Below are 16,479 nucleotides of genomic sequence, written 5' to 3' on the forward strand. Positions count from 1 at the left end.
TACTCTGGTGCCTCACAGTTGACCATGTCCCCTGGAGGGGGAGACCTGGTGGCACTCAGAGGAAGAACAGCAGGTTGCCAAGAAGAGACTTGATACCCTATGTGCATATACAGGGGGAGGTAATCCCCCTCAGGAACAGTCATGAGGGAGGGGAATAATGGGAAAATGTGTGGGGGGGAGGGAAGAATGGGAGGATACAAGGGATGGGATAAACATTGAGATGTAACAAGAATAAATTAATTAAAAAAATTTTTTTTAATTGCAAGCAGTGCAGGTATGGCAAAGTGGAGGTAACAGTTTGCTCAAGAGGCAGAGGAGGCTGGTTGCACCTCTAATGGAGTGGAGCTTGTTCTTGGTTGGATGAAGGTCCTGATTTGGTGGCTGGCTCATCATTAGTAAAATGTCCTGAGCGAAGCCAAAGGACCATTCAGTGGTGGCAACGGGAGTGAAGATTAGAGCACAGACTGCACCAAGTCCCAGCTGTGCCCTTTGAACCTGGGCAGTCCAAACTTGGGGACATTAACTACTCAGAGTTCTTCAGACTGTCTGCAAAGGGGACAAATTAACACCCTATTTGTTTCCAGGAACTTGTGTCATATACTTACCTATATTAGAAAAAGTGGTCTAAAACAAACACTTGCGATCTCTGTTTATGTAGGTCAGGGTTCCAGACAGACTCTACAAATGTCTGCCTCAGGGGTGTGTTACTCTCACAGACTAACTAAGGGAAGATCTATTTCCAAGATCACCTGTGTGGCTATTGACAGGTCTCAGGAATCACTGGTTGTAGCTAAAGATGTTGGTTTCCTTCCCAGATGGATCTTCTTCCAGAGTAGCTCAGAATGCTGCAGCCAGAGAGAGCTGCCCAGAGAGGTAGTGAGACAACTAGAAATAGTGATGACGGGGCGACAGGGAGTCTGTCTTTTTGTGATCTAATTTTGCTGTATTACCATCCTTAGAAAGCTAGCCATCAATCCAGCCCATTTCCAAATTCATCCAGCAGGAAATGAGAACAATATGACTTACCTCAGGGGCTGTCTCCCATATTCACAACTTTGTGCCCTTCCTGATCTCTGGCACCAATCCCAGAAAAGAGTTCTCAGAGTTAAAAAGTTCCTGGCAGCAATCACCTACTCTCAAAAATTAAAGACAGCTGACTATGACCTATAATCTATCATTCTAGAACTGTTCTGTGCTTGGTATGTTAAGTCAGAAACTTAACTCATTGAGAGAGTTTTTGCTGCTTCAAGAAATGTTTTGTGGCTAATGAGATGGCTCAGTTGGTAAAGGCCAAACCTAAACATTTAAATTCTATCCCAGGAACTCACACGGTAGCAGAAAATCCACTTCTGCAAATTGTCTGCCACATGCATGTGTATACTTCTGTTATGGTTATTTTTATATAACTGTGTTTGTTTCTCTTAGTTTCTCTATTAACCCAACTATCACACAAATAATTAAGACTCTTTTATATTTGTTTATAAAACTTTATGACACAATCTTGAGCAGTTTGTCTGCTCTATGTTATCTAGACTCCATCTTTGCCAAAATCCTCAACTTATGTGCTTTTTAATCCTTTCTTTGCTCCAGTTGAATCTTCTTCATCTCTCCTGCACCTCTGCCTTGGCTGAATCCCCTACTTCTTCTCCTAACTCCTCCTCCCCTGCCTGGCAGGAAGTCCAGCCCTGTTCTCTCCCTTGCTCTGTGATTGGCTAGAAGCTGCTTTATTGACATACAAGGGGATAACTGGGGAGCAGAGTTTATACAACACTGAGACAGGAGATTCTCAGAACAAGGCTTGCAACCAGATTTGGGGGATACAGAAACCACCATTTGAATTACACAATAACCTTATGCCAACATATTTCTATATATACAAAAGGGAAAAAATAGATGGGGTGGGGGAAATCAAAGAATGGTGGGAGAGATGGCTCAGAAGTTAAGAACATGTTCTTGGAGAGGACACCAGTTCCATTTCCAGCACCCCACATTGGGTGGCTGACAGCTACCTATAACTCTAGCTCTAGAGCAATCTGATACCACTGGCCTCCTTGGGTGGCACAATGCACTATGTACACACATATAACATGATTTAAAAATAATAGAAATAGGTTATGTATGGGGGTGCACACCTTTAACCTCAGCACTCAGGAGGCAGGGGCAGGGTGAGCTCTGTGAATTCAAGACCATAGGAAGAATGTTAAAACATACAATTGGAGAAAAGACAGCCTCTTCCACAACAGTAGGAAGACTAAACTAGACCCCTGTCTCACTTCATACAAAAGTCCACTCAAAATGGATCAAAGATCTAGAGACCTTAAGCCCCAGAGTTGCCAGAGGGGAAACAGGAAAAACAGTTTAAGATGCAGACATAGGCAAAAAAGTTTCTGAACAGAACTCTCCTGCCTCAGCAAATAACATGAAATTGTGTGGACTCAGAAAGCATTTGCACAGCAAAGGTAAGGATAACCTACAGAGTGTAACCAAGGGCACCTATCTAGAACTAGCAAAGAACTCAAAATTTAAGTAGAAAAAGCACCCATTAATAAATGGGCCAGTGAATTGGACAGACAGTCCTCACAAGAAGAAATACAAGGGTCCAGTAAATACTTTAATGAAAAACGTTTAGCGTCTTTAGGCTTCAGGAAAACGCAATGTCCATCCCGACCAGGTCAGAACGGGCACCGGCAAGTGAGCCAAAGACAACAAAAAGTGATGAGGATGGAAGAAGAGGAGCCCTTACTCCCTGCTGGTGGGGAAGTAAACAGGCACAGCCGCTGTGAAGTCAGGAGACCTACAATGTTACCCAGATGTACCATTCCCAAGTACTTACCTGGAGGATGCTAAGCAAACATATTACAGGGGTACTTGCACACCAATTCTTATTGCTACATTATTCACAATAGCCAAGATACAGAACCAGCCTAGATGCTCATCAACAGTTAAATGGAGAAAGAGAATTGGTGTGTCTACACAACAGAATTTTATTCAGATATAAGGAAGAATTTCTTGCAGGATATTTGATCTTATTGTGAATCCCAAGATTGGGAACTGTAAAAACCTGTTTCTAATTGTAGTATGGCTCAGTCTTTGATCCTGGAGCTTTCTGCTTACTGTAAACAAGTACCTGTGGTGTGGCTTAGCCCTAGTACACACCAGTAAGTCAAGAGCTTTCTGTAAACAGGATTAAATAAAGTTAACCCTAGGTCAAGAGGCAGAGCAAGCAACCAGATAGACAGGAAGGGAACATGGGGGGGGCGGAACACAGAGAATGAGGAAGTCTGGAGGATGAATAGAGAGACACGTGGGAAGTAGAAAAGAGAGACGTTGAGGTGAAGGGTATTTAAGACAGGCTGGAGAAAGAGAAAGGGCTTCTTCATTCTGGGATGTGAACTGAGTAGAAGTAGCTTTCTCTTTCTGGGACATTAGCTGAGTAGGCAGGCCAGCTGAGTACTTTCTCTCCCTCTCTGAGCTAGCATGTTTTCACCCTTGCATCTGGCTCCTGAGTCTTTATTGGTAAAATTGAACGTGTGGAATTTTGTTTCTAAAACAACAAGAATTCATACCACTTGGAGGAACATGAGTGGAACTGAAGATTACAACTTTAATCAAAACAAATCATAACCAGAGAGTCTTAGCGTCACATTTTTCTCCCATATATGACTCTATACTTTAAAATATATAATACACACACACACACACGTCATGAAAGTAGAAATGGGACTATTTGAGGAAAGAAGGGGAACAGTGACAGGATGTGGGGGAGTATAAACAAGCATATATAGGCAGTACAGCCATTTCACAATATTAATTCTCCATATCCATGAGCGTGGGTGGCCTTCCATCACCCAGTGGCTTCAGTATTTTCCTTCACGGTTTTAACTTCTCATTGTAAGGGTCTTTTGCTTCCTTGGTTACATTTATTTTTAGGTACGTAATGATAAACGTGTGAAAATGTCTTAATGAAATCTATTATTTTGTAAGCTGACTAAAAGTTAATTTTAAAATTCTAAAAAGCATATAATGACAATGTTTTTAAAAACACTAGAGGGTTTTTGTACTTTCTATTCTTTTTTCCTATACTCACCATTATTCAAGCAAGAATAATGCTCTGGTCTCAGAGTGGTAAGCAGAGAAAGCAGTGTCTCTTTCTGTGGCATTATACAATTTAAAACTCTCTGAGGATGAAGACTAAACAAAGCACTTGCAGAAAGAAAAACCAGTCAAATGAAAAAGTCCTCCACAATAATTAGAGCTAACTGACCTTGTGGAGGAATGCCAGGGTGAGAGTCAGGAATGCCTGCTTCTGTAAGCACCCTAGGGGATTTCTGTGCACACTGCGGTTGGAGAACCATATCTTTGGGGTACCCAGCTGGCTGCACAGCAGAATCTTCCCAGGGTGTGGCATATTATATGGCAGGGTCTCCAAGCTATGTATCTGGGGGAAGGTGAAACTAGGCAGTAGGATTGTTTGGGGGTTTTGCTTGCTTGTTTTAAGCTCTTCAGACAATGGCAATGGCCACTATATTGTATTCCTGGGAATAAACCTCACCAGTGCCTACCTTGCTCATATCCCCACCCACCCACCCATATCCCTCTCATTGGTCCTCTCTTCTCCCAATGGCCACTCTCTGCATTTATGTCATGTATATATCTCTCTTTATATATTCTTGTTTAAATCTAGATTCTGCATGGTTCTCTTAGTTCCTTTCCAATAAGCCTGTTAAATCTTGCATCATTAAAAATCTGGAGAAGTAAATTGCTAGAACAGTATTCTAGGTTGTCTCTCCCACATGTATTACTCTCTTTCTACTTTACCTCTAGATGTACTATAAAAACGATGTGTAGAGTTGCCACAGGGAGGAAAGAGGTCCTCAGAATGTAGTCCTTCACCCTCCCAAGTGGTCCCTGGGAACTTGCTGGAAATCCTCCTTTCCACCTGCTGCTTGAGGACCCTGGACAGTCAGTGGTTCAGGAGGAACAATGACTTGCAGTTGACCAAGCCCTCCCTGTGCTTGACCCAGACTAACCCCTGAGAGCCAATGATTCTCTAAAAGATAAAGTTGAAACTGCTAATACTCCCACCATTTTATTTAAATAGGGGTATCACTCCTCAAATGGTCATGATATACACAAAATCATATGCAAGATTAGAGAGCCTGTGTGTCTTCAAAAACCTTCTCTAACCCCAGACAAAATTGTCTCTCTCTAAACCGAAAGTAAATAGAGAAAATGTGTGTGATTTGATGATATAGGATTCTGAGACTAGGTTGATTTTAAGGTTTATGCAAATTTGTGTTTAGTAGCACTGGTAACTATTTGGGCCACTATTTATGCTCCTATTATATACTTTTTTGTTGTTATGAACCGGTCTTGCTATAGAGCCCAGACTGATCTCACAGTCAAGATTCTCCTGCCTCCCAAGTGCTAGGATGCCTGTCAATAGCATCCGATCTTTAAGAGACCGGGGAAATCTCTATGGCTATAGTTGTATCTTTAGTGTTCAGTGGCTGAAATATTGTATGCAAACCAAGAAATAAATTTGATAACATTTTAAGTGACTATGACTTATTCTTCCAGAGTACCTAAAAGCATTTGAACAATATTAATGAATATGTAGAACTATATTTTTTTCATAAAATGTACAGGATTTATATAAACCTTTATAATACTTCCAGGAGCCTGTCAATCTATGAACTGTGGATCATTATGAGTTTTGTTTTTGTATTAAAGTGAGATAGCACTTGTCATGTTGGTAAAAGCCCACAACCTAGCAGTTTTGAGATGTAGGAAAGAGGATTAGGAGTTCGAGGACAGCTTTGGCTCTTAGTGGGTTTGACATTTTCTTGGGGGCACACACACACACACACACACACACACACACACACACACACACACACACACAGTCACCAGACTTTGGATACCTTAGGACGGTTGATGCTCATCTTTGGACCTGACAAGTGTCCCACAGTTCTGGTGACGGCCAGCCACACAGCTAACAGACTCTGATGGGCATAAAGAGGAAACACACACACACATTCGTGTTGCTGCCTGATTGGAACAGCATGCTCTCTCTTCCAGCCTTCTCTCTTCTGTTGTGCCTCCTAAAATCAGCGCCACAGATCTGTGTAATCTGCTGAACATATGATTTCATGCGTCTCTCTGCCTTTATTTATTTATTTTATTTTATTTTTGAATTTTCATACCACCCACTTTGGAGAAGGGAAGATTGTAAATTCTACCAGTTCTTAAAGTTCCAGGCCATTTTTGATCTTCCAAGGAAACCTTGACAGTCCATCTCCGCCATCTCTCCTTTGTGTTTGCACAGCATCAGCTGTAAGCCAGACAACAGACAAATATAGATACACTGCTTTCTCTTGAAGGAATCAAGATTGTTGTTGCCTCTTAGGCTGATTTTTAAGTGCTTTTAATTTTAAAGGATTTTTACTAATATTAGCATTATTTGCATTAGCTCACTCATGTGCGTGGGGAGGACACCCCAGTGAGGTGGGAGGAGGGCATCAGATCCTCTAGAGCTGGCTCTGGGGTTACCTGACTGGAAGTAAACTCCAATCCTCTTAAAGAGAAGCAAGCACGCTTACCTTTCCAGATCCAAGTGCTCTTAATTATAATAAGACTGCAAACTGGGAGTGACTGTAAATATCTAATGGGGGTTACTGCATAACCTCCCGTTGGTAGACCCCACGCCATGACAGAAGCTTTGCATCAAAATAGTTTTGACATGTATATGCTCTAAGTCAAACAGTTAGGGCATGTCTTTTATCGTTTTTTTATCTGTTCCAAACATGCACTAGTTGAAGTGACCAGGTTAAAGAGGATCCATTCCTTTTAATGGATTGTAAGCGTCCTGCCTTGCTGTCGCCTGTGTCTGGGAAGCCTTTTCTGGGGCCACAGGAAAGGACTTCTTTATGGGTGGAATGCTGTATACGTAAGAGGTTTTAGCAACTCAATTTTTCCCCCTCAAACACTTATGCATTACAGCCACTAGGGGGCAACGCGGTTGAATTCCTTTGTCATGACCGTGCATGGGTGGTGCCTCCTTGTTAGCTCCTTGACTAAAATATGTTGAGCACCCCTAAAATATGTTGGGGAATCTGTGATATAAACACTCATCAACACTGAAATTCTTGGTGTTTCCCCTGGTGTGTTGGATGAGCTAGCTGATCTCAACCTTTCTAAGCAATTAAAGGATCAACGACCAAGCGCCACCTTTTTAGGCTTCTCAGGCCTCACTCGTTTCTAGAAAGAAAAGAAAATGGGCAAAAGTGGGCTCTCGTGTGAACGCTGTGAGTGGTATCGAGGATTGTAAGTCAGTACTACGTGGTTCACGGTGGAGACATGGGAGCTTTGACGAATGTGCTCCTCTGCTCAGGACGTCTTTAAAGTTTGGCTCCAGCTTTATTTTTCTTTGCCATCTTCCCATGCAGAGGAGACACCAGTAAGTAACTCTTCTGATGTAAAGAAAAATGACTGTCTTTTAGAAGTAAATTAGGTATGAAACAAAAATTCCATCCCTCACCTCTGGAGAAAATTACTCCAGCCCTTTCACAGAAGAGGGTAGGGGGCATTGGAGAAGTGTGGGTCCTTTGAGGGTGCTGTTCTGTAGGTCTATTGGTTGTCCTCAAACAGAGAGTCTGGAAACCTAGTGACTGCTCCGAAAGGTGCTGGTCAACATAGCTTCTCTCTGGCTTACTCATCTCTGATTCCTGGGGCCTTCCAGAGAGTGGCATCCCATAAAACCAAAAAGCCATAATCCTCTTCAGCTGGTATGGGTTCCTCCTCTGCGGCTGTAGGGAACTGTTTGGAATGAACGGCAGGGCCAGGCAACGCTCTCTAGTCTCCCACTGGCCTTGAAGGCTTCGCTTTTGCTGACATGTAGCAATAAGTACTCTGGTTAATCTGTGCTGCTGTAGGCTAGAAAGAACTCCTGACTACGATGCCAGGCGCACTGAGCAGTTAATTCACCAACTTCGGGTTTTCTTTTCTTGTTGTAATGATGCTGGGGGAGGGGAAGGGGGGAGAGTGCCACACTTTGTACTAACAGCCCATTTGCCAAATGAAGAGAAAGGACTTGTTGCCTGAAGCCAGGCAGCGATGGCAGCACTCAAATAAAACCGAGTAAGGATCCGTAGAGGTTTAAAGTACAGGCATAAGCTCTGGTGCTCTGAGGTCCACATCAGCAAGCCCGGTGGCCTCAAATGGGCTTGCCCTTAGCTCACTACACTTTATGGTCCCAGGGATTCTAGTAGGGTGTGAAATAGGGTGAGAGGTAAAGGATGCTCCCGAGGCAGAGGGCAGAACGTGTGGCAGGCAGACCTGAGCTGGCGGAGAGCCCGCAGGGAACCCCGCCCTGGCGGCTGCCGGGTCCCCAGGGCTGGGCGCTGCTGGCGGAGCCGACGGGGCGGAGAGGAGTGCGGCGGGAGGAGGAGTAGGAGAAGGGGGCCGGTCAAGGGAAGTGCGACGTGTCTGAGGAGCCTTTTTATACCTCCTTCCCTGGAGCCCGGCAGCCACTGCCGCCATCCACGTCTCTGTGCCCCGGACCCGGGTTCCGCCACCGCCGCAACATGTCGGGGGTCAAGAAGCAGAAGACGGTAGGCAGCCAGCGTCCTGCCTGGCCCTTCCCTCCGGCCCTGCGGACCCGCAGTGGGTCCCGCCTTCCCCGGGAGGCTCCCGCGCGGAACTCAGAGCCGGGAGGGAAGTCACGGGTGTCCTGTGACATGCAGGAACGTGGGACTAAATCCGCGCTCCTCTCCCCGGGCCACCCTCGGAGAGCCCCTCGCCGCCGGGTGCCGCTGGGAACCTCTGATCCCTACTGGTCCCACCCGCCTGAGCCCTTCTGAGCTTGCGAAGTGGGTCCCAACCAGAAAGCAGGACTCAATGGGAAAGTCCCTTCTTAATCTAGACTCCTTCCACCCGCCCTGTCTTCCACAGGACCTCCGCGCGCGCGGAGTGGTTGGTGGCCTGAGCTGACTCCTCTCCTGCCAGGTCTGACCACTGGCCATAGGTCTTCTTCTAGCCTTGGGACCTTCTTGGAGTGGACTTTAATAGAACTGCAATTATCTAGGCTAACTGGAGGAAATTGCATTTCCACACCGGCAGGTTTTATGATTCTATCTCTGTTGGCATGGCTGGGGGCAGGCTGAGGGGAATAGGGGGTGGAAGGAGGCTCCATTTGATAAATAGGATAAGTGGAAGGTTTTTCGGAGGCAGTCCCCCTTTTAATGGGAAAGGTTAGGGCATATTAAAGCATCTTTCTCCATAACAACCCCCGACTCTCACGAAAGTCATATTCTTAAAAATAGCCAGCTATATTCCAAAAGTGGAGGGAAATCGGTAGTAATCATAGACTCTGAGTTAGAAGAAACCTTACAGACAGCATTTGGGTTCCCTCAGATGTGGTCTACAAGCCTTAATTAAAATCCCACCCACTTAACCGGCTGCTGAACACTGGCCTCTAACCACCACACTGCATGCCTCAAATGATTGTGGCGGTGAGTAAATTGGAAGTCCTCTCAAATAATTAAACATATGCTTGGCACGTAGTAGGTGTTCTAGACATGTTTATTATTCCTATATGCTACTCATGAGCATACTTTGAGGCATACAATGTTGGTGAGGGATGGAGAAGAAGTGAAAAGGGAAGGAGAGTGGGGGGAGTCATACAGGAGCCGGACATGGGACAATCGGAAAATATTGGTGTACTACTGTGTCTTTGGTTGGGGCATCCCACTGGACCAGCGGAATAGTCCAGGAGGAAGGTGGTATCATTATGGGATGGGGCAACAGCTGGAATCTAGCTGCCTCTAATAGGGTAATTTTAAAGTAGAGGGATTCTTAACAGTGTGTGGTGAGCTTTGTTGACTATCACTTGTGTTCCTAGTTCACTTGATCAAGTTCTGTTAGGTGCTAGGAGGTGTTTTCTGCTGTGGCAGTCGTTTTGTTTTTTGTTTTTTTGTGGCAGTCATTTTTTAAATATTGGTGGCACTGTAGTCTCACCTCCTCTCTTGCATCAAGAACGTCCAGTTCCTAGGAGGAACTTGATGGAGTATCGGTCAGCAGGTCAACTCGCCTTTTCATGCCTCTAGTTAGAAAGAGTCTGGGAAGTACAGGGCTGAGAGTAAGGCCTTAAAGGTCCATCCTGGGAGGCTCCACTGTTACCAATGAGGAATTTGAGCACCAGAGTTTGGTTTTTGTGCTTACGTAATTTGTAACTTTTGATTTACTTTCTGTTGTTGTTGCTGTTCCTCCACTACCCTTTCCTGGGCCAGTGGTCACCTAAAACCCTAAAAGCTAATTGAAGCAGAACTTCCAAACTTTTCCTTACCCTAACGATTTTTTTTTCCAACAACTATCCTAAGTTCCCCCAGGGCCAAAGACTTGCTGTCAGTCCTGCAACAGGCTGGCTGTACGTGCATGTAAAACGTCAGTGTTAACTCAGGCTGGGTTTTGACACATTACAGAACAGAACAAAACTCTCCACACACGTGGCCTCTGAACTCAACAGTTACTTAAGAAGTGAGTCTCGCCCATCTCAGAAGGCAGCCTAGGTAAGGGCTTTCTCTGCAGGCTTGAAGAGACTGCTATGTTGTTTTCTGCCTGGTCAGTAGAGGACAGTCAATTCCTATAGCAGCCACTGCAGTCACCTCAGATGCTTGTGGGGCCTGTTCTGTGTGCCTGATGGTGGTGTGAAGATAGACACATGAGTTGATAACTAGTGGGGATGTAAGGAAGTAACCCAAATACTGCATTAGCAGATTTTTGTCAACAACACATTTTTTTTCTCAAGATTTTGCCGATTTACTGAGTGAATATAGGTTTTTATACCACACCATTCTAACACCTATGAATGGTAAGGTCTAAATGAAAGAGTGCATGAAAATAATTCATAAACTGTAGGGGAAAAAATGAAGATTCTTTTAATAAAGGAAGGTAGTCCATCCCTTCTGTGTTAGCCATCTTTACCGTGGGGACCAAAGAAACGGCTGTCAGCCATGTCTCTCTTCTGCCCTTGACTTAACTCTGGTCCTGGCCTACCTCCAGCTATCCCCTACATGTGCAGATACCTGAGGAAGAAATGGCAGGATAGGTGTCTGAGAAGCCAGTCAAGAAGGGAAGGCCAATCCATGGCCTCTCTTCTTGCAACTGTTTCCTGGGTTTAGCATTTTCCAAGACCCACAGGATGTGCTCTCATCTTGTGGAGACAGCCAACTGAAAAGTTATGACTGAGATACTGTGATGCTTTCTGAAGGATGGGAACACATGGAAGGAGGGAGGTGCAGCTCTGAAGGCTCTCTATGGCTGTAGAATGAGCTGTGCTCCCGTGAGTCTAAAAAATTCTGCACAGTGGTGCTTTATTTTCTTGGAAGACGCTACTTTCTAAACAATTTGAAAGGCATTGCCTACATCAAGAAAAGAATGTGTAGCCGAGGCGTCTGTGATGGAGGGAAAAGCTGGCCCTTGCTAGAGTTGTGTGCTCACACTCTCATGCCCCCCACAGTACCCCTCATCTTGGAAAGTTACTGAGCCTCATCTGCAGGAGAGGAGAAATGCTGGCAGGGCACAATTTAACCTCAGGTCTGTTGAACCAATAAAACTAACAACACACTCCTCTGCACCTGCTTCAGGAAGTATCCGTCTCGCTTACTGTTTTCTCATGTGTAAAATGGGATAAAGAGTGATTTAATTGTCCTTACCGTGTCAGACTCCATCTTATTGTGTAGCCCAGCTGGTCTCAAACCTACAGTCTTCTTGCTGTGCCATCGTGAATGCTGGGATTACAGGCCCACGCCACCTTCATGGCTGATTCTGGCCTTTATTATTATCATATTGTACCGTTGTGGTTCAGCAGAACTAGGAAGAAAGCATGGGTTGCTGAGTGCTGAATAAATGGCAACTGCCTGCATGTTTAATAAGAGAAATCAAACACGGAGTTGTGGAGGCAAGAGTTTTAATAATGATAGGTGGAAGATTCAGGTTAATAACTAATACAAACACACTTCAGTAACCCAAATGCTACTGTAACCAAACGCTACTGATATTTCTGCTAGCACATTGGTGAAAACAGGCAGCCCACGTGTAACCAAATATTGGTCTAACTTTCCTCCACCTTTCCCATGCAATTGGCTATTTCCAGATGTACCTTAAAAATCAATGTTTTCCAGTTCATGCTATGACTCCCAATAATAGAACAGCTGTCTGGACCTTCACGAAGTTAGAGATATTTACCCTTGAGGTTTATGTCTCTGAGATAGCTATCTTTGTCTTTCATCACTTCCTTACTAATATGCATGGCTCTGTGGTTTTCTTCAGGAATAATTAGGCTTAGCTCAACCATGGAAGCTTCGGGGAATGAGATTCTGAGAAAGAAAGCAGTGGTGTTGACTTGACTCCTGTTTCTTTCAAAATCTGCCACTAAATGATAATGGGTGCTCATAGTCCTTGTGTTTGGAAGTCTTTGGAGAACTCAGACAATAAAGGTAAATAGGCCCCAATGTGGTGGTGGTGCAGGGAGGAGGAGGTCAGCAGATGTTTAGTGTCTAGGCGATTTGTTCATGTGGCAGCTGAAATAGCACGGGTCCTCAGCACCTGCAGGTCTGCCTGACACTGGAAGTGCCCAGGACATGTAGAATGACTGGCTGAACTCACAGCTACAAAATTCATCAGCGCTGCAACTTAAAACGTGTGTTTTTAGTAGATTCCATACTTGATGCTTTTTATTCTTGTGCGTTTGCTTCCTTTCAATTAGGGATTTGCCATTACTGCCCCCTAAAAATTATCTACATGGATACTTTGCGGCTGAGTGGCCTTTTCCAGGAAGGGCTTTGCTTTTGATCCTGGCTGCACTCCCGGTCTGGGCTCATTAGGACACAGCCCTCACTTTTTTTTTTTTTTAAATACCACCCAAGTGTTATGAATTTGAGGTTGAACCTAAGACCCACCTTGTGGATGCAGCGTTTCCATCCACCCGAGGACACCCTTCATATATGGCCAGAAGGTGCATTTATTCTGGTCCACCCACTTTGATTTCCACTCTACCTTCTACTAATGAGGCATCACCAGCTCAAATATGTTCCTGTTGGCACACAGGCTCCAGAAGGATAAAAGTGCCGACTCTGTTCCAGATTCCGGCTTGTGGTCTCTTTCCATTCCACAGCTATATTTGTTTTTGTTTTTGTTTTTGTTTTTAATCAGAGTGTTTTATACTATAACAAGCACTTCTGGTGGTTATCAGGGGACGCCTAACTCATCTCTGCATTACACACAAGCCCTGTCTCTTCTCACATCCTAGTACCGCTAGCTTTTCATGTCCTACCTGTACCTGACCATGCCTGTGTCGGTCTTAAAACAAGCAAACAGAAGTTTTGTTTCACTTATATTCCTGTGTAAACATGTGTTCCCCTGTGAGCATATGCCACATGTATGTGCAGTCCAGAAGAGGATGTCAGAGCCCCCTGGAGCTCGTCTTACAGGCAGCTCTGAGCTGCACAGTATGAGTGTTGAGGACCAAACTCCAGTCTCCTGTAAGGGCCTGAAATGCTCTTAGCCAGTGAGCCACCTCGCAGCAACCCTGTGTCATTCTTAAAGGGGCATAGTTCTTTGAACCTGGGTCAAATAAGTTATCAGAAATAAGAAACTGAATTCTCTTTCCTCTACAAAGCTAAGCATGGGGGCCGCTCACTGGCTTTGGTGGCCTTTATCCTTAGAGATGTACATCCCATGACCACACCCTCTGTCGGTCTGGTTCTCATCTGACAAAGGCCCCTTTGGTTTTATCGCCTCTCCTCTCGTAGCCTGGAACATCATTGTGTGTTCTGGTGTAGCCCTGGGACTCTGGGGAAAGAAGTGGGGCAGCATAAGTTCCTTGACATTTCCATACTTTTCTCAGGAGTGTGGGTTGCAGTTCCTGCCCCTTGTGGCCTTGCTGGGACTTTGAGGAGCTCTGGGGACTTCTGAGCTTCACCTAGGATACTTTCCTCTGAGACAAGAAGCAGCAATGCCCTCATGTGTCAGTGTCCTCACAGCTCAATGGTGTCCCTTCCCCCAAAGCCTAGTAGAAAAGCCCAACTACACCCCCTCGACGATTCAGCCTGACCTCTAAGCTCCTCTTGCCTCTCTTCTAAAAAAGAGGAAACAAAACCATCCCAGAAGGCCCACTGGTTTGTCATGGGCCTCGGGTTCGTTACATTTGCTCTTCTTTCATGTCTCTGCTTTGGAAACACCATTTTCCCCAAGGTAGCATGCATAGGTTCCTAATACAGAAGTTTCTTCTCTCTCTCTCTCTCTCTCTCTCTCTCTCTCTCTCTCTCTCTCTCTCTCTCTCTCTCTCTCTGCAAAAGTACAAGGTATATGACCAGCTGCCCTGATACCTAGTATGTGAAGTGAATCCTGTTGGCTGCGGCAACTCTTCCTGTGTTTGTGAATTTACTGCTGAAGTAGGTTTTCAGTAGTCAGCATTGTGAAAGGGTGACTGCACTTTAAACATAGTAAACTCAATCTGTCCAGTACAAATATTAGCATTGGTGATTTAAAAAAAAAAAAAACCTATGCCTGTGGTCTGCTATAAGGTGTTCCTAAAAGTTATCTAAATGTATTCCATAAAATGTTGCTTCATTCATAATGTTCATTTCTATACCAGATTAACATTAGCTTCAACTAACTAGTTAATATCTGATTTTTATATTTCATTAAAATTTCATATTTGCATATTTCATTAAATATTTACATATCTCATTAAAATTTCGATTTTGCTAAGCATGGGGGGGTGTGCACAATTTTAATCCCAGCACTTAAGACGCAGACCTCTGTGAGCTCAAGGCCAGCCTGGTCTACAGAGTGAGTTCCAGGCCAGTCAGGGCCATACAGAGAAACCCTTTCTCAAAAAAAATTTTTTTTACCAACTAAGCAACTATATCCGGCATAATGACATAACAATTACTTTTCTTTAACCTGCATCTGGAAGATTCCTTTTGAATTGTTTCCAGACTTACTGATTTTAAATACCTACAGTGAAATCAGACATTTTTGTCCCTACCTGCCTTATGGGTCTATACCCTACTTCAGTCATGGTTAGTGTATGGACAATTTATGCCTTCCCAGGTTCCAACAAAACTGGCAGCTTAAGGCATTAGTTCTGGAGCTGGAGAGGCAGGGGCTCAGCTGTCAGGAAAACTTACTGCTCTTCCAGAGGACCCAGCTGTGGCTCACAATAGCTTGTAACTCCAGCTCCATGGCACCCAATGCTTTCTTCTGCTCCATGCTCATGTCACACACACACATGCACACACACACAATCAAAATAATGTATTTTAAAAACATTAGTGATTTTCATATTTTATCCAGCACTTAAAAACCTGACTAGACTTTTAAATTCCCTGGTGGACATTCTTCTGTATGTGGTTCCCCGTCTCCTCCCAAGGTCTTTTTATCTTGTCTCTTTTTAAGTTCCTGTCAAGGTCTCCACTTATGTATTTGGACTGCTGACTATACAAATATGTATTGAACGACTAAGCCAGGAATGCCGTTTGCCACAAGTGAGTCTAGCTACTGAAGCCCTCCATTCCTTATTTATAGATTTTAGTTCATTCAAATGATCTAAGCCTGTTATAATAAACAAAGCAGATTTTTTTCTAAATGATGTCCCTGAACCCTACTGACCCACAACCTTTATGTTCTATAAATCTTGCAGTGGCCTTGTACCAAAAGCAACAAAACTTCCAAATAATTTTCCTTATCTATTTAACCCTTTTTTCTACTATAGTTAACTTTCACATGTGTGATTTTGAGAGTTGAATTCAGTGCCTCGTGCAGGCTAAGAAAACAAAAACCCTACTGCTGAGTGATATCGGCAACTCTCTTTTTGTGCTTTTTGAGAGAGAATCTCGCCAATCTGTCAGGCGGTCCTTCTAAAACAGTTATCTATACTCTAAAAGTGTGTGTGTGTGTGTGTGTGTGTGTGTGTGTGTGTGTGTGTGTGTGTGTATAAGAATAGTGATGCTGCAAAAAGTTAAGAAGCTATCTATCTAATGTCTTGTATAACAGCGTAGCTGATTCACGGCAGCTACAAGCTCTGTTAGGCCCTGGTGCCATCCTTCTGGCTGGCTCCCATGTTAGACTGGAGTCATTACTACACTTCATGTACCTACCAAGCACTTTTCTCTTTATCATATGGCCTTTAAAAATGGCCCTACCCTTCCCCTACAGCTTTGTATTGACTTCTAGTCACCAAGAAATGTTTTCTATAAATAAGATAAATATTCCATCTTAGTTGGCTATCAGTGAATGAGTCACACCACACTCCCAACTCAGGTTAGCACTTTGTTCTAATATTCTGGCGATAACAACACAGACCAAAGAGCAGTATTTGAAAGATACAGTTTGGCAATTCTATAATATTCTAATCAGTTAAACCCTCTCAACTGTTTTTATTTCTATTTCTATTTTTATTTTCTTAATCTAAAA

General features: G+C 44.0%; 1 protein-coding gene across 1 annotated transcript in view; it reads left to right on the plus strand.

Moving 5' to 3' along the window:
- Positions 1 to 8,446: 8,446 nt before the first annotated feature.
- Papss2 (3'-phosphoadenosine 5'-phosphosulfate synthase 2) overlaps positions 8,447 to 16,479 on the plus strand; it is a 72,107-nt gene continuing 64,074 nt past the window's right edge. The window contains exon 1 of the mRNA XM_051146343.1: positions 8,447 to 8,612. Coding sequence (XP_051002300.1) covers positions 8,586 to 8,612 — 27 coding nt within the window. The 5' untranslated portion in view covers positions 8,447 to 8,585. The remainder of the gene's footprint in view (positions 8,613 to 16,479) is intronic.

The sequence above is a fragment of the Acomys russatus genome, chromosome 5, assembly GCF_903995435.1.
Source record: "Acomys russatus chromosome 5, mAcoRus1.1, whole genome shotgun sequence".
Classification (NCBI taxonomy): domain Eukaryota; kingdom Metazoa; phylum Chordata; class Mammalia; order Rodentia; family Muridae; genus Acomys; species Acomys russatus.